General features: G+C 38.3%; 1 protein-coding gene across 1 annotated transcript; it reads right to left on the bottom strand.

Annotated features, from left to right (window-relative positions):
- Positions 1-1,292: 1,292 nt before the first annotated feature.
- On the bottom strand, positions 1,293-22,776 carry LOC106909536 (V-set and transmembrane domain-containing protein 2B). The gene is made up of 5 exons (XM_014975921.2): positions 22,313-22,776; positions 21,850-22,022; positions 20,598-20,627; positions 19,773-20,208; positions 1,293-1,936 (listed from the first exon to the last, which is right to left on the bottom strand). Exons 1-5 carry the CDS (start codon positions 22,383-22,385, stop codon positions 1,848-1,850), a joined length of 801 nt encoding a protein of 266 aa, XP_014831407.1. The 5' UTR covers positions 22,386-22,776; the 3' UTR covers positions 1,293-1,847.
- Between the last annotated feature and the right edge of the window lie 277 nt (positions 22,777-23,053).

Genomic DNA, 23,053 nt, shown 5'->3' with positions numbered 1-23,053 from the left:
CCCATACTTTGGGTTGGCACTCTGGGTATTTGAATGCTCGATCTACTCCACACTGAATTTGAAACATTGGCCCTCTGTGTATTGCAAAGTGTGGGTACACTAATGGTCCTAGACTGGCCCCCAGGTTGGTTAGGGTGTTGGACCCTCTCAGTTGTGACTCTGTGCAGATAATAATCATTGTAACCCCGTCATTGAGATACAGCAGATCTACACTGGTTTTGTTGGGAAACATTTGAGGAACTAGTCAGGCCACAGGAGGAGCATCACATCATGCAGGATGTCCAGCAATAATTTGGATGTTTCTGGAAAATCAGTTTCTGGCTAAGAAATTGTAACAAGAAATTGTCTTAGGAACGAGAAAGTGTGCAAGCACCTCCCGTTGGGACTATGACATGCACACATCCCATGATCTATGGTAATGCAAGATGAAATGTTATGAGTGATGCACCACTCATCAGTCCATGCCTCTGGATTATGGCATTACTCCAGATGATATTCTGATATTCTGTGAATCACAGTCAGTCCTTGAAACACTAAACCAAAGTTGCTGAAGACTTTGTGCAAGGAGACACAAAGTGTTGCAAATTGTTCAGTATCTATGCCTAAATGGCAGGCATAGATACTGATGATGCTTGGCACACAATCAAACAATCTTTGGGCAAACTGTGGTCTACTCATGCTGAGCAACTGGACAAAACGACTGAATGACATCATGACAAGAGCAACCTGTTCAAGCGCTAGTGAAGCTGTTTAATGTATCTATGAGACATCTGATATGTCTGCTGAAGTCAATTCATTGTTTTGAAGGGCTGTTTAATGCTTTTCATTCTAATTCTGGTGTTGTAACCTATCATTCCACTAGCCTTTCCACCCCTGGCAGCTCCTTGGAATACATGTTCAGTGGCATGCTTGTGTACCTAATTAAATCAAAACTGAACTTAACTCATTTCTGAGTGTCATAACAATGCCAGATGTTCACTGAAAACTGACGCATAATCACAAAGTTTCTCTCATATAAAATGTTTACTGCATAGAAGTACTGAGGTAAAGGCAACACCAAAGAAAGGACGGCCGACATCTCATCTTGTGATACAAGGAAAGACATTAACTTAACATGTTTGTAATCTTTTATTATATTAACCTTCATCTAAATAGCTGGTGCAAGTTGTCAATAGATCTGTGTCAAAGAGATGAAATGTGTCACTGATCACCATAAATTCAACAACAATAGACATTGTAGGAAGTATTTGATAATAACAATACTAAGGTGCATTTTGCTGAAAATATAGTATCACAAATTTGTTTTCATAATGGAACAGAGTAATGGGAAGACTAGTGCAAATGTATTTGTGGAGAAATGGGTGGACGTTAAACTGAAACACATTTTGAACAGTAGGAGGTGTGATGAAGCTGCGGAGAAATAGACATCGGAAATGATATGCCATGCTAATTAAACTTCTGTCTTTAAAGAAAATAAGAACAAAGAATGTTGGAAGTCTCTTGTCCCTGAAACAACAAAAGTGAGCATCCCCTTACAGATGAAGAGCTGGCTTTCAGTCCTCTGATGGTCACACAGTGGAGAGGCTAACAAAAACATGAGAAAGTGTGAAGCAGAACTCATCCATTCTGCTGCTCTGGCTTCTTGGGGAACAGTACTGATGCTTATATTCTCTAAGCTAGTTTCTCTTGTCCACATTCTTAACAGTCACTGGTCCTGCTGCTACACGTCCACGGCAGATCTGTCTCCCATCTGTGAGCTGCATGGCTCCCACAGCTGGATTTTTGCTTGGTTTCAGTTTGGTTTTGAAAGTGAAAACCTGCAAGCCCAACTGCATTCTATAGTTTCTTCAATGGCCCAACAGTATAAATATGAGTTTATGCAAGAAAAGAAGAGTAATGAAGCAGAGAGGGTCCATAGTGCTCATCATGCTGCAGGCTGAATGAAAGACAGAGAGTGGGGAAAAGCATTAGAACACATTGGAATGATGTCAACTTTACACTGTACACAGTAAAAATGCCAGTGTTGAATTAACACCCAAAAGTGTGTATATGTGTTTAAATCACCTGATGTTAAAGTAACACTTTTGAAAGTGTTAAAAGAATGACACACATTTTTTTGTTGTTAAATTAACACCGGACACTGTTAATATTCAACAATACCGAGTGTCATAATAACATTACAGCGGTGTTGGTGTTAAAATATAATGTTAAAAGTAACATCAGTGTAGTGTTGATCACAAAACATAAGTGTCAATATCAACCAAATCCAGTGGAAAAATATTCAAAATAATACACAGAAATGGAAAGTTTAATTTTTATTAAACCCATTGTCCGATGTTAATTTAACAAAAAAAAAAAAAAAAAAAGGGTGTCGACGATCTTTTAACACTTTCAAAAATTTTACTTTGACACCAGCTGACTTGGACACATATACACACTTTTAGGTGTTAATTCAACACTGGCATTTTTACTGTGTATCTACATTTATGACAAATAAACACTGTGATAGGATCCTGGGTTGTTTTGAAGTTTATTATTCTTTGTTCCTTAGTCTCTTTCTTTCTATGCTCCTACTTCTGTTTTACTTTAGTTCTGTCCTTTGTGATTCATGTTTATGTCTTGTGTGTAGTTATATTTTGTTACTGTAGTTTAATTTATGTCTAGTTATTCTTTACTTTTAGATTTATTTCTTGTTCGCTGTGTACTCTCCCTCCTGTGGTACTCTCTCTGTCTCTTCCTTGTCTCTCTCTCCTCGGCCTGCCTTCTACTCTCTCCCTTCACACCTGGAACTCGTTTCTAATCAGTCATCTGTTCCTTCTTCAGTAATCAACCTCCCCAGCAGGGGTGTGGTATAGGGAAGTGATGACAATTCTAGGGGCTCTGACCTACAGGGGGCCCTCCACAATTTAATTATTTATTTTTTGTTCATAGAAATAAATAAAAAAAATCGGGGTCCTGTCAATTACAAAATTAATTATATTGTATTTTCAAAGATTGTTTTTAGCAGTAAAAATTTAATGTTCCCACTCCCAGATCAAAAAACACACATCCATATTTGCCCTGAACCCCGCTATCTGCGTTAAGTGGTTTGTTCCTGCTTGGAGCGCTTGAGAGTGACGTCGGTGGAAGACATGAACGATTGTGGCAGTTATTATGCTGCTAAGAAAAGTTATAAAGTCAGGTTTTCAAAAAAAAAACCCCCAAAAAACAGAGGGAGAGAGAGAAAAAGGCAAGAGTGTTAATTTATAACCCAGTTTTTCTCCAAGAGAAATGAGTAGACTGTGTGAGATTATCAACCATTCAGCATAATTAGCTTAGCAACAGACTACTGTTTGCCTCAATTTCACTAGCATTTAATGAATTAAGGTAAAAATTACCAACATATTCATATACACTGCTCAAAAAAATAAAGGGAACACTCAAATAACACATCCTAGATCTGAATGAATGAAATATTCTCATTGAATACTTTGTTCTGTACAAAGTTGAATGTGCTGACAACAAAATCACACAAAAATCATCAATGGAAATCTAATTTATTAACCAATGGAGGCCTGGATTTGGAGCCACACACAAAATTAAAGTGAAATGTTCCCTTTATTTTTTTGAGCAGTATATTTAACTTGTACCTTTTACCACTTAACAAACAGATGAGTCAGTCAGCCACAGCTCTAACCCACGTCCCTCCTGACCCGTCCTCTCCTGAGTGAAATTAAAGCTGCAGTTTGTCACTTTTATGTAAATATATTTTTCACATATTTTTTAAAACTGTCATTATGTTGTGACAGTATGGTATGAGAGGTAATATGTGAAAAATCTATTTCATCTGCCTTCTCCCAGTGCTAGAAACAACCAGTCAGTGACAGGAGAGTTTTAGTGCTGTCAATCACAATCTCATGTGGTGCTGCTCTTCCTTTCTCCCCCTCGATTTGTGCTGCCGTGCTGCAGCTAGCATAGCACAGAGCTGTGCAGATTGAAACTGTGAATGCTCAGTTTAGTTAGAATAGCTACCAATTGTAACCCACATAAAATGTGGATGCCTCTTTAAGAAACGGAGGTTAGGGAAGCTAGGTGGTCTACCTAGCCAATAGGAAGTTTAGTTTCCAGTGAGTTTAAACCAATCAGAATTCGGACTGCTGCTGCAGGACCCGCCCTTCCGCAGCATTGCGTGTGTAAGCGAGAGAGATCCGGAAACGATTAAGCTGGGCAGCGTGAGAGTCTCTGTTTTAAAACAGTTATACAACTCTAAACAAACGCTTTCCCAGATCATCCGACTTCTAAGATGGACGCGTGAAGTGAAAAAAAGAAAAGGAAAGACAAGTTCACTTTTTCTGCTGAACTCTCAACCCTGGTCCTCACCACCCCCCTGCTCTGCATGTTTTAGATCTGCCTCTATTCCAGAACAGCTGATTCAAATGATTGCATGACCATCAAGTACTGCAGAAGCCTGTTAATCACCCAGAGATACAATTCAGGTGTGTAGCAGAAGGGAAAAACCTAAAACATGCAGGACAGGGGGGCGGTGAGGACCAGGGTTGAGAAACACTGTGCTACGACATCATGACAACTTTAACAAATATGGAGAAAACATATTTTTTATTAAAGTTATGTACTGCAGTTTGAATAAAATGCAACTACATAGCATTTTTTGAGAAGTCTGGATTGCTTTATGTGCAGTTGCACGTTGCTTTTGACTGTTGCTCATGGGGAGAGACATTTCAGTAATCTAAAACTAAGAAAAAATTTAAGGAACCTACTTGCATACTGGATGTGGACTGTTGGATGTTAAATTCATGAGCAGTAAATATTGTGCCAGTATCAGTATTGAACCAAAGAAAGCAAGGCAGATGCAAGCCTTTAAAATTGTGACGCTTTTTATGGGTCAAATAGACTCAAAAAATTGTAACAGCAGCTGTGCGGAGGGGGGGGCAAACAAATTTTTTGTCAAGGGGCCCACGATTCCTGGTTGGACCCCTGCTCCCGAGTATATGTAAAGCTCATTCTCAGTTCCTCCTTGCTGGTTCTTCCTATCAAACCTTGTTAAATCATGTCCAATCCTATTACCTTCTTGTTGTTCCTTTTATTTTTGTTCTACTCTGGCTCCCTGGCTCCTTCATGGTTTTTTGTTCTAAATTTTTGTATGTTCTTTCTTTATTTAATATTCAAAATTAGCTCAAAGTCTCAGTCTGCTGCATTTGGGTCCAAAACCAACACACATCATGACACACAGTCATAAAATAAGTCTTAACGTGTTAAATAACGTAAACCTGCAGTGTGTAACTTTTGTAAAAAAAAAATACTTTTTTTTTTTTACATATTTGTTAAAACTGTCACCCTGTGGTGACAGCATGAAACAGATAATATCTGAAAAATTTTTGTTCTGCCTTCTCTCTGTGCTCTTACTATCATTTACAGAACTACATAAATCAGTTAGAACCAACCAATCAGAGCCAGGAGGAGGGTGTTAGCACTGTCAATCACTCTCATGTTGGAGGAAGAACTTCCTCCAAGTTCTTCCTCCAACAGGAAGTTCTTCTTCCTTGTCTGTAGTTAAATAGAGCAGTGAAAAGGCACTGACTCCCTTGAACAAAATGCCTTATCCTACAGGCTGTGATTTTAATCTACAAAAATCAATTTTCTCGATTCCTAAGTTCCAACCTGTGTTTTAAAGAACATCAATAAACATTCTTTAAATCATTTAACTCAAGTCATATGAATTAACCGAAAGGATGTAATAATGTTTTAAATGTCAATGACTTAATAAAAATAACTCACATTTATGAAATCTTAATTAAAAAAAATGTTTCATATTAATAAATAGGAAACAATACAGGCATAATGTTTTCTTCTAATTTGCAGTCAAATGATTGTGTTCAGGAGCTGTTGTGTTTTTTAGGACATAACTTGTGCATTTAAAAGCTGCAGTTATGTTTGAACACTCCTCTCAAACACGCTTATTATAATTACTGCCCAATTTCTGTATTTATTTATCCAATATTCATATTGATCAGTCTTAAATTTGAGGGATGCTATAATGTTCACCTAATGTTAATAAGGAAAAAGGGAGAGAGAACAAATAGAACTGCAAAATTATCTGTGGGTCGTTCTAAATTTAAAACATGTTTATTATTTTAGATTATCTAAATACTATGTAGTCAAATGTATGCAGAATACATTTGTGTAGACTGTGTTTAATAATTTCATTGTCTAATGAAATGCTTACTTTAATGTCTCCTATGAATCTATTAAAAATATTGCATCATTGTATTCTCTCTTTTTAATTTATTTTTTACAGTTCAGCATCATGGATTTATTTAGAAAAACTTTTCTGATGGAGTTCATCAGATATTGATATTGATCATAAAGTCTGTGCAGGTGAGTTTCGTGTCATCTGCTTTGTAAAAAGAAGCCGCTTCAATTCAATTCAAAAATACTTTATGAATCCTAGAGGGAAATTAAATGTTGTTAGAACTCATGTTATCCAGCTTTCTTCAAAATGTTGTTGTGGATGCTGATGACTTTGGGCCGGGATGGTGTCAGGAAAAAGAGCAAAATCTCCATTACTTGTTTTGTCAGTGAAGCGTGATCTGCCAGTTTCTACTAAATAATGACAAGCCTCCTGATTAAAATAGCAGACAGATTTAAACTTGTCTGCTACAATGAATAATTGACAATTTATTAATTATTACTTAATTATTAATTAGGAAATTATTAATTCTTTATAAACTAGGAAAATGAGAAAAAAACTAGAATAAAGTATCTTTCTGGAATGAGTTAATTCTCATGAGGAACATTGACTATTAACAGCATGGTTCACAATCAACAATCTAAATGGGCAGTCTGGGTTCATCACAGGGCAACTTAAAAATGCAGTACAGCAAACCTGCAGGCACATAGCCATACCTAGTAGCAAATTAGACTGGCTACTTGAGCTAAAATGCAGAGTCCTGAATGTGTCACGATCTGTGTTTGTGTTTTTGAGTTTCTGTGTAGTCCTGTTCCCTGTGAGTCTGTCTCTGTGTCTTCCCCGTTGATTGTTTCCCAGGTGTGTCTCATTCCCTTAATTACCCCTTGTGTATTTAAAACCACCTGTTGTCTGTGTTCCTGGTCGGGTCCTTGTCTAACTGTGTCTTACGAATGTCTAGTTGTTTGTCTAATGTAGTCCGCACTCTCCAGTAGAACTGCCAAGTCCTGGTTTTTGCTTGCTCCCGTTCAGTCCGTATAGTCTGTTGCTACCGGCGTTTAGCTGCGTGCTTGTTTCTGCCGTGCTGCCTTTCCTGGACTGTGTACCGAGCATTATCATCTTTAAACTCTTCTCACTCATCATCTTACCTGGGCCTCGGCGTCATCTCCTCACCACCAACCACACGCTTCATGACAGAATGATGGGGAAGCTAGAGTCCCTGGCAGAAACCACACATGCATGCAGAGACGGCCCTGGCTGGGATCTTCTTGTTACCAGGCAACTGGTCAAATATCTGCATTATCAGAGGAATTCTTCATTCTTGTCTAAGTTTAGCAAAGGAAAAGCTGTGTTTTGGAAAGAGAATTGGCATAGTTTGAACTTTGGCTGACAAAGTCCAGCAGATATTCAGGTACTACTACACATGACAGAATGGAGGTTGGCTGGTATGAAATGAAGGGAAATTTCAAGATTTCACACTCCTAAAATATTACTAGAAAAATTTGATACAACAAATCCGTACTTTGAAAAGTAAGATTTTGTAATGAGTGGGAGCTTAATAAACCTATGTGCTTAACTAAGATGGATGACAGAAGTGGATGTGTCAGGAATGTCATCCAAATTTGAGGGATGCTATAATGTTCACCTAATGTTAATAAGGAAAAAGGGAAAGAGAACAATTAGAACTGCAAAATTATCTGTGGGTCATTCTAAATTTAAAACATGTTTATTATTTTAGATTATCTAAATACTATGTAGTAAAATGTATGCAGACACATACCTGACACATTAGGGAGTGTCAGGAATGTCATCCAGACACTCCCTGACTCATCCATGTATTGTATAAAACGCATGACTTGATCATAATTCCTCTTATGTTTCAGATGAAGTGTCCCAGAGAGCACATCAAAGCATTGCCCTATCATTTCAGACAGACAGTTAAGGTAAATGTTTCTCCCTCATCCATAGACACACACACACACACACACACACACACACACACACACACACACACAGAGAGGACTGAAGCAGCTGCCAAGTGAGATTCAACACAGCAACTAAACACAGCGTGGCTGCTGTCAGTCTGATTGTGTCCCTCTGTGCAACATTTGTCCCCTTCCAAGACTATAAAACCTTCACTAACGCATTATGGTAAAAGTTTTTTTTAAATGATATTCATAGATCCAGTGTCTAACTATAATAATGCTATAAAAACACTCATCAAGGTCTTTTAATTACAATGAATTTAAATGATAACCTTCTTTGATATTAAAGTTTTAATTTTGATTGTGTTAAAATAAAAAAAAGAAGTATTTTTTGAAAAAAATAAATAAAAGGAAAATACCCTGTTACTTGATTGGTTTTAAACAAAATTATTCTCGAAAGTACATATTTGGTCGTGCTGATTTTGTTCAAATTGAAAGTAGCAAATGCACAATTCTTGAACATTGCAATGTGACTTTCTGTTAATTAAATAATGCTTAACAGGCTGAGTTATTGAGCTGATGTATTAAAATCTGCTTTTTTTCATGTCTCTGATCATTCATTTTGTGTTGTAGTTATAAATTATAGATATTTCTGAAATAATCTACATTTCGGTGTTCCTTAGGGGTCTATTTTGGGGCCCTTATTATGGTTTACATGCTCCCTGTTCAACACATTCTGAGCACATTTAAATATGCTCCTCACTATGCAGATGATATTCATTTATGCATTTCTTTTAAGCCTCATGAAGTATTGAAACTGTGGGGCTGCATGTGCTTAGACTGTGTAAAGAGCTGAATGGCATACTTTTTCTCCAACTTAATAAAAAATATTTTTTTCTTTTTGTTTCAAATTACTTACACCTTTAATAATGGGACTGTGGTTTTGCTTTATTGTCATGTTCAGTCTCTGGTTCCAGGCACAAAACATCTGCATTTTAATGACATATCTGAGTGGTGAAATGAACACTTCGGCTTTTCTCATTCACTTTTGACAATTTGATCAGATTTGAATATTATTGGTCCTAAGATGCATTAAGTTGTTTTTTACACAATCAAATTTCCCTGAGCAGAAAACATTGAGCTGATCAAATCAAAACCTACAGTGAGGCAGACATCTTTACATGTTTTTCTGCTGTTAAGATGAGAACTAAACTAAGGTCAAAGTTAGGGATGAATCATTAGTCACAGGCACGTGCGGGGGGGGGGGGGGGGGGGTTCTTGAGCACCTGCCCCTTTTGCTCCTTGCCCCAAGTGCCCTTTTGGTCATTTTTTTTTTTTTTTTTGGTATTTCCTAAGCCCTCTTCTGACACATAAGGACATGTACTAAAATTATTAGTTTTTTTTTTTTTTGTACAACATAATAAGCCGGTCACCTTGTTACCTTTGACCTTTTTTACCTTTGACCTTTTGCCCGTGACGCATGACGCAATTGCCTCTCGCACAGTGAGATAAAGCGGCTAACTGGAGCTCAACGTAGCAAATGTTCCAGATTACAGAACAGTTTTTGGTGAATTAAAAAAAAAACATTTTTGATTTATAAAGTGGAGTAGACTTGCTACTTGTCAGATGACGGAAAACGTTGAAGTATAGTTTCTGCTTCAGCATGGAGTCGCGGTTTAATCAGAGAGGTAATGAAATACAACAGACACTGACAGGCCTCTGCGTCTGCCTTTCTCTGAAGAACTACTGAGCGGGAGGAGACAGCCAGGTGAGGAAAAACTGTTATCTATCGATTCAGTATTCTTATCATACAGACATTAGGCTGCTGTTGTTGTGCTATTATCTTGCGGCTAGCTAACAACTTTGCTAGCAAAGCAAGATAACTAAAAAGCTTCTTCCCTGTATCGTTAATGATAGCAGTCATTCTTCAGTATTGCTTATGCAATAAGGGGCACATCAATCAATCAATCAATCAAATTTTATTTGTATAGCACATTTCAGCAGCAAGGCATTTCAAAATGCTTTACATAATTAAAATAAAAACAGCATGTGACATTGAATAAACAGTGAGAAAGAGAAAGATTTTGAAAAAAAAAAAGATTAAAAAAGATAAAAACATTAAAACCCGCGCCCCCTTTAGGACTTCAGTTAAACGTCGTTTAACTGGGACTCTAATCCTCTGGGAATTTAGTCAAAGACACTGTTTGACAAGGACTCCAACCTCTAGGTTTTTTGGACTTTAGTCAAAACGCCGTTTGACAAGGACTCCAACCTCTAGGTTTTTTGGACTTTAGTCAAAACGCCGTTTGACAAGGACTCTAACCTCTAGGTTTTTCGGACTTTAGTCAGAACGCCGTTTGACAAGGACTCTAACCTCTAGAACTTTAGCAATTTTAAAATTCATTTACGTTGCTGTCGTTATCATGTTAGTTGAAATGCCGTCAACTGGGATTCTAAACCCGTAGGACTTTAGATAAACGTCGTTTAACTGGGATGTTTTCTGGGGGGGCTCTACATCATTAAAACGTAGACAGTGAGAAAGAGAAATAAAAAGAAATTAATAAATAGATAAAAAATAAAGATAAAAAACATTAACCCTAACCCTAATTTAGCCATAAGCAACTCTAAACAGGTGGGTTTTAAGTTGAGATTTACAGGCACCAGTGTTTCAGCTGTTTTACAGTTTTCTGGAAGTTTGTTCCAAATTTGTGGTGCATAAAAACTGAATGCTGCTTCTCCTCATTTTGTTCTGGTTCTGGGGATGCAGAGCAGACCAGAACCAGAAGATCTGAGGGGTCTAGACGGTTGGTACAACAATAACAGATTTTTAATGTATTGTGGTGCTAAACCGTTTAGTGATTTATAAACTAACAACAGTATTTTAAAGTCTATTCTTTGAGCTACAGGGAACCAGTGTAGGGACTTTAAAACTGGTGTTATGTGCTCTATCTTCCTGGTTTTAGTGAGAACACGAGCAGCAGCGTTCCGGATCAGCTGCATTTGTTTGATTGATTTATTAGTCAGACCTGTGAAGACGCTGTTGCAGTAATCAATGCGGCTAAAGGTAAACGCATGGATGAGTTTCTCTAGAATGTGCTGAGACATAAGTCCTCTAATCCTGGAGATGTTATTCAGGTGATAGAAGGCCGACTTTGTGACTGTCTTAAAAGTGGCTTTGAAGACTCAAGTCAGAGTCCATCACTACTCCCAGGTTTCGGGCTGATCGCTGTTTTTCAGTTGTAATAACTGAAGCTGTGCATTGATTCTAGTTCACACCTCTTTAGGTCCAAAGATAATAACTTCAATTTTGTTTCTGTTCAGCTGGAGAAAGTTTTGGCACATCCACACATTTATCTGATCTAGTGATTGGATGGGTTCAGAGTCAGCTGATGACATCGTGATGTAAAGCTGTGCATCATCCGCATAGTTATGTTAGCTGATCTTATTTCCTGTTATAACCTGAGCCAGTGGGAGCATATAAATATTGAATAAGAGGGGTTTTGGACATCGCCCGTCCAAAACCTATCATCTCCATAATTGATATATGTGTTCTAATTTCCTTTGCTGCATAATTTACATTGTATTTATTCTAGCATTAGATAAATGTATCTTGAAGGAGAATAGCACTTAAATAATAGTCCAACAAAGATATTCATTTAGACTTAAAAATAACTCACCCTGAATTACCATGATAAATATAATGTATGTAATAAAAGCGTGTCATTAATGAAGGGGAAAAAACTCAACCCAGACTTTAAGTTTAGGGTCTGGTTCGCAGAGTATGTAGTTAAATTTTTTTCCCCAATTATTCAATGGAAAATAAAACTGTAATAAAAACTTTTGGAATTGTAATAATTCCTTTTTTAAAAACAAAACGTTTTGTTTTGAAAACTTTTTTTTAATTAAATAACTCATTTTTGTCTCGTGAACTTAAAAAGTTATTTGCCAAACATAAACTTTTATTTGCACACATCAGAAATCTTTTCTTGCGATTTTAGGCCCTGCCAACGATGTCATGTGAGAATCACAAGCAAAACTTTGAGTCACAAACAAAAACTTTGAAAAGAAAAAAAAATCACTTCATGAGACAAAAATGTGTGATTTTAATTTAAAAAAAAGTTTTTTAAGCAAAACTCAGTAGGCTTTTCTCATGGTGACCTGCATTAACAATTAAATATTTGCTTTTGTTTTTTTCTTTTTTCTGCAGTTCCACGTTATGCAGCTCTGCTTTCCTGAATGGACCATCTTCATCTCCACTGCAAGTGTAGCAACCAGGCAGCTCTTTTCATAGATTACAGTCCACTAAAAGGTTGCATTGTGCCCCTTGTTTATATTTTTAATAGTGTAATTCTGTAAAGGCAAAATATGTCTGGTGGTCTAGCTCTGATTTACATATCTTACTAAATTGTAGGTTTGAATATTGCAATACTTTCCTATAACAAAATAGACCTGCAGAAAGAAATTACTAATAAAATATCTTACATATGCATAGTTGTATGCTCTGTATAGAGATTTACCTTAGCTTTGATTGTATATCTCACATTTTCTAATTTATCATTGTTTATTAAACTGTGAAAGCTGAGAGGCTTTGTTAATATTCTGTCCTAGAATGTAGTTAGATGTGCCCTTTTTTTTTGAGTACCTGCCCCTTTAGTGGTCTCTGCACGACCCTGATTAGTCATGCCTTCAGGTGTGTTACCTACAGGAACACTGTTAGGGAAAATGATGTTTGGAGCTATTCTTATATATTTCCAAATACTTCATTTCCTATTGAGCAATTCAACTGAAGGGAATGTTCAATGCAGTTTGATGGGTTTCTTAAACTACTGATTAGAATCAATACAGGTAAATGTTCCTGAAATAGTAATTAGTTGTGTTTGCAGTCTGGTTTTGTCATTTATCTTATTTGTCCAAATAGTTGAATCTTAATATATTTATTATCAGTTTTCCAGCATGTCTGGTTTTTTGGGATAAAATAAAACAAAAGAAACATCCTCTTTCTACATCTTGACTTTTACAGCCAATTCAAAGTCTGCAAGAACACAGAAATGTGTTCTCTCCTCCAGGAATGTAAATCTCTTTCTGTTTTTGCATTCTGATTGGGAGTTGTTGAAGCTATTTCCTGACACAACATCTAAGCCCAAACCTTTTTTTCTTGAGTGCCTTCAGACAACTTTTATATATAAATACTGCAGTTGGATGGCTCTATGAGAATGTGATGTGTTCTACATTTGAGTTCTTCTGAAGCATGAAACATCATGGACAGAACAAACTTTCTTCTTGCCGCCTCAGTAAAAGAACAAACTTTTCTGTTGGAGCAGAAAATTGTCCTGTTCATTAAATTAGAAAATATTTATTTCAGCTAATAAATGACACATGATTCTAGTGACTAGATATGTACATCCACAACACCACATCAGAATTGAATGTTGAGTATAGTTAACTTGACATAACAGTAGTTACTTAATCATGAAAGTTGACATTAAGAATGAAGAAATTAAAAGTAAGCGATGAAAATAGCAGTCCAAAGAAGGCTGGTATTTTACCTCAGAAGTAGGTCAGCTGTCAGGAACAAACACTCATATGTAATGACATTCATCTGTACAACTATTGCCACTTAAAGTACAGTGAAATGGGGATGATAGATGGCAAAGGCTATTGGGCTAACATCAGCATGCTGAAACTGAGAAAATGTTGAGTTCAGCTTGATCAGACAGTGAGCAGACTGTCCTATATGTTTCCACCAGATCATTTTGTTAATCTGTCAACTAAAACCTCTGAATCAGGACCTCTGGGACTCTGTCAGTGAAGCTAATGCTAATGTTAGCATAAAACGTGCTCTAGTCTTGTGGAGAATGTGTCATTTGAGCCTGCAAGTCCACTCAGTGCTTTTTATTCAGCCTTAGCATTGTAGTCAGTCAGCAGTTATTTCTAAATTCACTTGAGCCTTTGCGTTCTTAAAATACCAGGACTAGTTGACAACTTAGGTGAAGCTATTCATTTTTACAGAGATAAATGATTCACCATGTTACCCTGACTGACGTGGATCTTCATGGAGACAGACAACTTGCTCTCCAGATGTTTGGCAGCGGTAGCAGCGGCTCACTAAACAGAGCAGGGTACAATGATAATGGATTAAAGAGGAGAGATAAAAATGTGAGAGGTACTTTGAAGCACACAGCAGCCCATCTCTCCTGCACTGTATCCGACCCAGCACTTTTGTGACAATCAGATGACGTTGCAGAAAAGTAACAGTTCCTGTATTTTTTGAGCAGAATCTTCCATGATTGCTCACTGTGTCAGAGGTTATTTTCAGGGGACCTGCGAGCTGAAATAACCCTTCAGTTTTGCTAGTTGATCTGATGACAAATGCTTCCAAATCACCATTCAGAGGAAAAACTACTGAAGACACTCCTCCTGACCAATCAAAACAGTCACAGAGGAAGTTTTCATTCAGGTTGTCCTACTGGCTGTCCTCATGAAGCGTGTTGGAGAGCGGTGGTAATAACAAAAAGATGAAGCTTAAAATCACTATGCTGGAGGCATAAAAGTAATAAGAGTACATTTCAATGTGGAACAACTCCACAATAAAAACATTTAAATATCTCTAAAAATAACTCTCTAAACAGCTGTATTTAACTCTCATCCATCCACATGCTTTCCATCTTAACTCCAATCTTACATGACATTTTGGAAATAAGTGATATTACTGACCTGACCAAACATTGTACGTTAAGGGGCGCTCATTATAATATATTACAATGTTAATGCGCCCTTCTATACGGTACGGTACGGAGCCCTTCTTTTCATTTGTTTTATCTTCAACATCCATGTGGATCTGTGATGTTTTTTATTAATGTTCGGTTTTGTATAAGTACCATAATTTGAACTTTAGTGTCGGTGTTTTGTGTTTTGGTTTAATTGCATAAATATTGTCAGCAGTCTGGCTGCATTAATCTGCCCCACTCAATTTGTGGAACATGCAGCAGAAGAATATCATCTGCACCAGCTTTTCCTTTTCTGGGCTTTACAGACATGCTGCAGAGCATCAGAACATAACGGTGTGTTGGTGCACTGGAATCACTCAGTAATTATGCAACTCAAAATATGCACTGCTGTAGGATATTTTTAATCTGTATTTTAGTATGTTTACTTTATAGTCTCTAAATGTTAGAAATATTTGCCTTCTATAACTGTATTTATGCCTTTCATTTTTATGCATTTGCGTCCCAGTTTGCACCTGTTTTTCAAACATTCTCAATGTAGATGCAAAACAGCAACGCAATCTGGTTAGGTTTAATAAATTGTGGATGGTAAGTCATTATATTTGCACCCCCCTCTCCCAGTGTTTTGAGCGTTTTGCTTTATTGTGCCTATTCTCTTTAGTTTGTTGATGCAGTCCTTTATGCGTATTGATCAGGTTTGCACCTGTTTTTGTACACGTAAACCTTCTGAAAAATAAAAAGAGTTAGAGTTCTAGCAGAGTCTCAATACCACACGGCTGCTTCTGTATGCTGTGAGCTAACAGCTCTCTACAGCTCCAAGGAAACTTCAGTGGAAAGACCCACATTAAAAAAATTAAACATCAACATTCACATGCAGATGAGTTGTTCTCTGGTTGTGATTAATGGATGCTGATAGAGGAGCAATTCAGTTCATTAAATAAGAATACAAATCATGACAAGGAAGCCTAATGATGTCTTCTGATCCATAAACAGAGAAAAATGGATTTCTTATCCATAATAATCTGCAATTAGTGGCAAAGCCAACAAGTGAACTCCCATGTTCTTTCAGCACATCGTAAAACAGTAAAAGAAGAGAAGTGGGGGAGGAAACTACTGATTCATAAGCCACAATAATTCATATGGATCAAAGAGGGCAGCTCAGGATCATCTGGATAAGGATTAAAGCAAAAACCATGATCAGCCATTTTGGTTCAGTTGCCTACAAAGCTGTGCTCCAAGTTATACTAGGTCACTTCTGTATTGACCGATATTTGCCAGAATATACAGTATGCATACAAATGTTAGAGATGCAGCTGCCAGGAAACAAAGAGGAGATGTGGATGAAGTCAGAGGAGAAGCCAGAGTTAGATGGAGGAGGATGACTCACTGTGGTGATCCCTGAAATTTGCTGCTATGTTTTCTCTATTGTTGACCAATCACTTTATCATAGATTGTAATATTTTTAAAGATGCATAATAGCCACTAATTTAATATTTTTTACGATGTTTGACCAGTATCACCTAGGAGGGGGGCAAGTATTGGAAATCAGCCTTCGCCTGTACTTGGATGCATTTTATCCCTGCATACTGTCCATCTTTAGCTAATTAAATTAAACAAATACATTTTGCAAATACATTACATCCCATCATTCTTCATAGCAGACTAAATGAATACACATTGATGAGGCAGTAAAGGTTCTATCACTGTTGTCAATCCTGAAACGTAAGGCCACAACTGTTGGGGCTGTGAGTGTTTATGTACCGCTTCAGTAATCATCCAGAGCACAAATAACAGATGCAGGTTACATAAATGAACAGAGATCACATGGAATTATAGCTGTAGTCTTATTTTGGCAAAGTGTTCACCATAGAGTTCAAATGTACACAAGATGATTTTTGTTCTGAGAAAAAAACCTTAGTATTTATTTCTGAAGATTAAAATTAATCATTTAGATTTAAATCAAATTTTACTCCCAACGAAGGGGGAGGCTTGATTGTTGGAGACCAATCTGATGAATTGAAAACACAAGTATTTAACAATAAGGTATTCTCCATTTGCTGACCGAAACAGAGAATACCTGCAACAAGTACAGCGGCCTAGTTCCAGGTTACACAAAACACCAATATCTAAAAGTGCCTGCATAAATAGATATTGCTAAGTATAGATATTGGCTGGTAGGATCCTAGCTGAATAAACATATTAACTATAAACACATCAAACATTATTTCACAAAATTGTGTTCTTAAATATCAGACAATTTGTATTTATAGTTGCTTTGATGTTAATACAAAGACTGAGAGGGACATGAGAGAACACAGATGAGTGTTAACATTCCGTTTAAATTTTGTCCTGTTTCAAGCTGTCATGCAATTATCATGCTTTTTATTAGGCAAAGGCATTTATAAAAATCAAAGATTAATTTTCATTCTTCATTCAGAAGTAATGACATAAATTTAAAGAGTGTCTGCTGAGATATTAAATATATGTATTTATATTATATATTGAAAGGGAAAACACTGATCTTTGTTAGATGACCATCACTATGCCTTATTATGGTATCATTGATGGCTTTTTACCAGCACTAATGCAGCCTGGTGCCAGTTCCAGATTCCAGTTCCTTACAGATTGAGTTCAGTTTATACTTGGATGTTAAACTTTTTTGTCAGAATTGATCAAATGTGCAGAGTATGGAAAGAAAGATTAGTATACTTTCAACCCCATTCCTCACCTTTGCAATAAAATATTTCCCCCAGAGCTGTTTCTAGTGCTTCTTCTGAGTAGCAACAGAAGCAGTATTTTATAACTATTCCTGGTTACCGATAGCAACCCGCTGTACAGCATACTCCAACAATAAACAAAGTGAACCACGAGTGCAGTCTGCTGAAAACTGGACAAGCTAACATCAGTCCCAGTAACATCTAACAATAGCTTGCTTGCATCAAGGGGTGATAGAACTTTCCAGTTTAACAGTGCTAGTGCTAACAGTACAGTTGAAGTAACAGCAGGAGGTGATTGAACTGCAGATCTGTGTAAAGCGTCTTTTCTGGAATGAAGTCAAATGGAGGCAGATGCTAATATTTTTCAAAATAAAAATAGATTTTTAAAAATAAAACTCTCCACAAACTGTAGTTAAAATGAGAACTAGTTGTGTCAGTGAGAGCTGCCACTCCTGCTCTGACCCTTGGAAGGGCTTCAGCACACAGGGCAACACCTTTCAATGGCCTCAGTCATCCAGCAACACACACAGACAAGATGGACGCATGAACACCTGAGTGTGTCAAAGCTGGATCCATCATGACAACTTACAGCAGTGGTGCACAAACCTTTTGTCCCTGGGGCCACAACTGGCAAATTCCAGCACCTCACAGGTCACACAATTCACTTAATCAAAACTGCAAAAATTAGTTTATTGTAATTTTTCTTTGTTTGTTTTGCTTTACCTGCTCGATAATAACATTTTATTGAAACCTATAAATTGTTAAAGATCCAAATCATATAAAAGGCTTTGGGCTGTGTCCTTATTAAAAGAAAAACAGACAATATCAACAATTGTGGGGGTTATTAGTTATCTTCTACTTTGTTGGCTACATTTTTAATGTTCTTGACTTGTGGCTTGAGGGACTGATCAAAATCATTTCTAGGGCCACAAATGGCCCCTGGGCCACACTTTGGACACTCCTGACCTACAGTATTTAAATGTCTGTTTGATTTTTCTACCAGACTGGTGGCTCTTTGCCTCAGCAGCCTGCTGGACAAAAATCTACAATCCTGCTTAGAGTTTTAATTATTTGTGAGCATGCTTCAACAAACAGAAGTAGGGCAGGAGAAAGCAATGAGGTGGTAGATTACAACCCTCATTCTCATACCATCTGCTTTGCTGCTGGCACAGGTGGATAGAAATATGTTGCAAACATCTATATACGAGTGAACTAGAGCTTTCCTCCTTAACCAAAAGGTTTGAAGTGTGACAGAGTTCTGGAAAAGGTCTGGAAAAAGAAAGATTCATGCAGATTTAACGCTGTGTTTCACAACAACTCAAAGCTAACAAGCTCTTGTCAGGATAACAAAGGCACACATTAAGTTTTATTTTCTACAACAGAACAAGAGCAGACAGAGCAACGTAACCACACTATTTGTTGAGTTGAGTGTGTGTGTGGCCTTGAATTTGATACATTGCAAGGACCATTTTTCCAACAAATGTGACATTGTGGGGACCACAAGCCCGTCATGGGGCCCAAAGCCTGGGCCCCAAGGACTAAGGTGTGAATTGAGTTTAGGTTAGGTCTTGGGTTAGGCATGTACTGGTAATGGATGGGCCCCCCAAAGAGCAGTAGCATCTGGCCTAGGACCCCCTTTACAAACGCACAGACAATGCTTCAAAATATGTAATGAAACATCAACTTTTAGATTTTTTTTCTCACTTTTAATAACTATTCAATAATTATTACATTTGTTTAGCAGATGCTGCCTCAGACCTTACTTATCAAGCTATGCTAGCTTGATAAGTAAAGCAGCTGGATAAATTTGCCAATCAGAAAATGAGAATGGCAAATAATATTTGAATAAATTATCTTAACTCATATTTTATAATGATTGAAAAACAGATGAGTTTATGATTTAAAAAAGAGGATTAAAAAAATATGATTAAAATTGATTAGATTACATTTCTTTCCATATCTTTCTTTATACTTTAAAGGCCTCCTCATGGCCCCCAAAGGGTCCGAGGCACCTACTTTGGAAAAAACCAATTGTGTGTAAGGCTCATGGTTTGGTTTTAGAAATTAATGAAAGATGAATGAGAGCCAACACAAAGTCCTTGTGAAAATAGAGAGATGAATGTGTGCGTGTGCGTGTGTGTGTTTCTGGTTATCCAGATATCTGGTGATACTCTTGGTACTGCGGCTCTGTTTCAGGCCCAGTCGACCTTCCAGTACTCACCAGCTCTGTGCCAGAGGACTGCTGCGCTCCCCGGCAGCTGCGAGGCGGCGGACTTGGCCACTGAGGTAGTAGTGGTGGATGACATAGAGGGCAGGAGGTCAGACTGGGCCAGCTGAGGAACCCGCTGTTTCTCCTGCCCTTCCCTGGATCCTCCTGTCAGTAGTTGGCTGGGTTTGGAAGTGCCTCCTCCCAGTTGGCCCCCTCCCAGAGCTGTGTTGGCATTCCTTAGCGACCAGCGGTTCTGAATGTGTGACACAGCCTCCTCTGCCACCATGCCGCCTCCCGCAGTGATGGTCAGTGTAGCATGAGCTGTAAAGTCCTGATCCTCTTCAGCCCACAGATCAGACACACGGCACTCATACACCCCCCCATCCTCCTTCTTCACTTTAGACAGGCTAAGGCGGTGGGAGATGGCGTTCCCCTGAACACGCACAGTCTGAAAGCCCAAGGCAGAGACATGTGGAAGTATTACAAAACTGGCTAACGTTTGGATAACAGCTGGTTTTAGGAGCCATTAATCATCGGCTTAATGAGGCTGGCTTGGGGGCGAGGGAAGCTACAGCTCCAGCACCAAATCATGATACTTTGTTGACCGTCAGTCAGTCTTACAAAACTTCAATGAACCTTTTCCTTGACTAAAATGTGACAACTGAACCTGAGTAAGTCTAAAAGTAGAAGGAGAAAAGTTATGTTAGCAGAAATGAGTAAATAAAGAATGAAATGAGGCACTGATGCCAATGCTCAAACTCATCTCTTTAATAAACATAGTTACTGTTTGCTTGGAGCTGTATTTTTCTAGCTTGTTTTGTAAAAGTGGTCACTTACACTTATTTTTGTAGCTTCTCTTAAGCTGCCCTGAAACGACAGAAGCATATTGAGTTAAACAGACACAGTACGTACATAAATAAAAACAAACAAACAAAAACCTAAACGTTTTATTGAAGGAATTTCAAACAGGATTTGCATTTTGTTCACTGGAAACAGCAACAGAAGAAATGCTGCAGATGTGACTGTATCAATGAGTTTATTTGTCATGGTGCAGGGAAGAGTATCTTGCTGCAGCACCTCCGTCAAGTGGAGGGTCTAAATGTGATGGTTACTGATACAAGAGCCCTTCCTGCAGTCAGGATGGTATTGCCCTGGTACTGACTTGTCTCAGTTCAAACAGATGCAGCAACAGTGGAACATATGACAATGTTATTATGGAGATAAAATGGAAAGGATGTTGTCTTGGAACAACTGCTTATTATGTATTTTCCAGGGTCATAGTGCCATCTTATAGCACAATCGAATAACTAAGTTACCTTCAGTTAGCATAAAAATGTTTTATCAAATATGACTTAAAAGAAATTTGACGTTATAATTTCATGCCCTGATATCGGACCTTTATCTTTTTCAAAACTCCTGCACTTTCTGAAACTCCACCATCAGGAAGTCATCACAACATGGCTGCTCTATTAACTCTTTAACAATGTTTTTCCCAGCATTGCTCTGAGAAGCAGCTCATATAATGAGATCAGCAGATACGCAGTTCCATCAGGTGTTTGATAATAGATGCTGGCTAGAAGGAGCTGAATGGGAGAGTCGCAAAGGCGGGGTGGCCTATGAGGCAGAAGCTCAGTAGCTTGGAAATGTTTTGCACTACTGAATGGTTGCCATGGAGATTAAAGGATTTCTCAAACATGCATGAAAGAATTAAAGCAACACTCCAGGTATGTTTATAATGAGGGAATAACATTATAACATAACATAAAGTGAAAAAAAATCAATCTTACACAATCCTGTCCATTTAAATAGGTTAAAGCTTCAAACACTAAAAACTGCATGGAATTTCTTAATGGACAGAGACACTGTATATTTTGTGGTAGGGGGCATGCTGTTGCTGAAGATATGTTTAAAAATATCTAAATGTTCCATAGTTATGAAAGCTAAAACTGGTAGCTATTTGGTCTATTTTCCATATTTTTAGAAGTTTGTCAGAACTCTAAAACTAGACCTGTTATTGGGGAACATATTTCTTGGGACATGTCTGACATGTCTTAGAAATGTCTGACAGACCAGGCGGGGCTGCAGGTACCTTGGCCCTGTACTGCAGCTCATCAGGTCCTTCTTTGGGGCCGTCCAGCTTGATGTACCACCACTGAATTTCCAAAGACATGGGAGCAGAGCTGAGGGCTTTGAAGGCACAGGGCATCTCCACATTCTCTCCTTCCCCAACACTCGTATCCTTCGGGACTTCAGTGAACGCGGCTTCGGTTCCATGCATGAAGAGGAAAACAGTAGATTTATAAATGACTTTTAACTGCAACTGGATCTATTTACTTTCTGAAAATCCAACAATATAACCCCACTTCTCCTGACTTTGCTATTCTTAAGCTTCATTATCACAATAAATTTGACTCTATCAAATCAAGTCATTAGAACAAAAGCAATTTGATGTGCTTTGATGCTCCAGCAGGCTGTACTGGCTAAGTTTTATCATTAGAAAGAGAAGCGCTGGCTGGTGCAGGTTGTTCTACTGTCTGCTTCAGGCTACTCACCATCTGCATATATCACCAAGGCGGAATTGAGAATGAAGTAGCAGAAGAGTCTATAGAGTCTGGACTTTTCCATGTCACAGGGAGGCTGGCACTTTCACGGCAGACATGAAAAGCTCATGGTTTGTACCCGGAAGCGATGGGACCAGTCAGCTCCAATAAGTGGGAATGCAGACTGAAGCCCAGGAGCAACATACAGCTGCTCCGACACCCAGAGCTGGACACTGAGTCTGCCCACACTTCAGCCCGGCAGCAGAGGGGCAGGAAGTAGCAGTGCAGGGAGGCGGCTTTAATCTCCTGCTGATCCAGTGGCTGAGTTATTCCCCACCAAGCCTCTGGGAGGACACAGACAAGTTCCTTGCGGTCAGCGGCGCTCCATCATCAGCCCGACATCCAGCTGTAGGAAACCTCTACTGGGCTGGGCTCAGATCCAAACCCCATCACATCCCTGGCTCCAGATAGAGCAGGGAGAGGCGGCAGCGTGGGGCTGCAGCAGGCTGAGACCGGGGAGGAGAACTTCACCCTGGTGATAATCTGAGTGTGTCCTCACTGCTGCTGTCACGGCACTGGAGTCCTCCCACTGCACTGAGCTGAGCTCTCTCTCCTCTGCAGGCAGACTGTGGTCTAAGCACACTGCTCTCCTCCTCCTGACTTAACTGGGACTCTAGCACTTCTGACGACATCTGATCACTCACAGCTCATGCCAACAAATAAGGATATTTCAGATGATGTACACTATTTGAA

Source organism: Poecilia mexicana, unplaced genomic scaffold, assembly GCF_051168715.1.
Source record: "Poecilia mexicana isolate PSO_F unplaced genomic scaffold, ASM5116871v1 scaffold_3, whole genome shotgun sequence".
Taxonomy (NCBI): Eukaryota; Metazoa; Chordata; class Actinopteri; order Cyprinodontiformes; family Poeciliidae; genus Poecilia; species Poecilia mexicana.
Note: the sequence above shows the minus strand (reverse complement) of the source record. Positions and strands in the feature narration are given on the sequence as shown.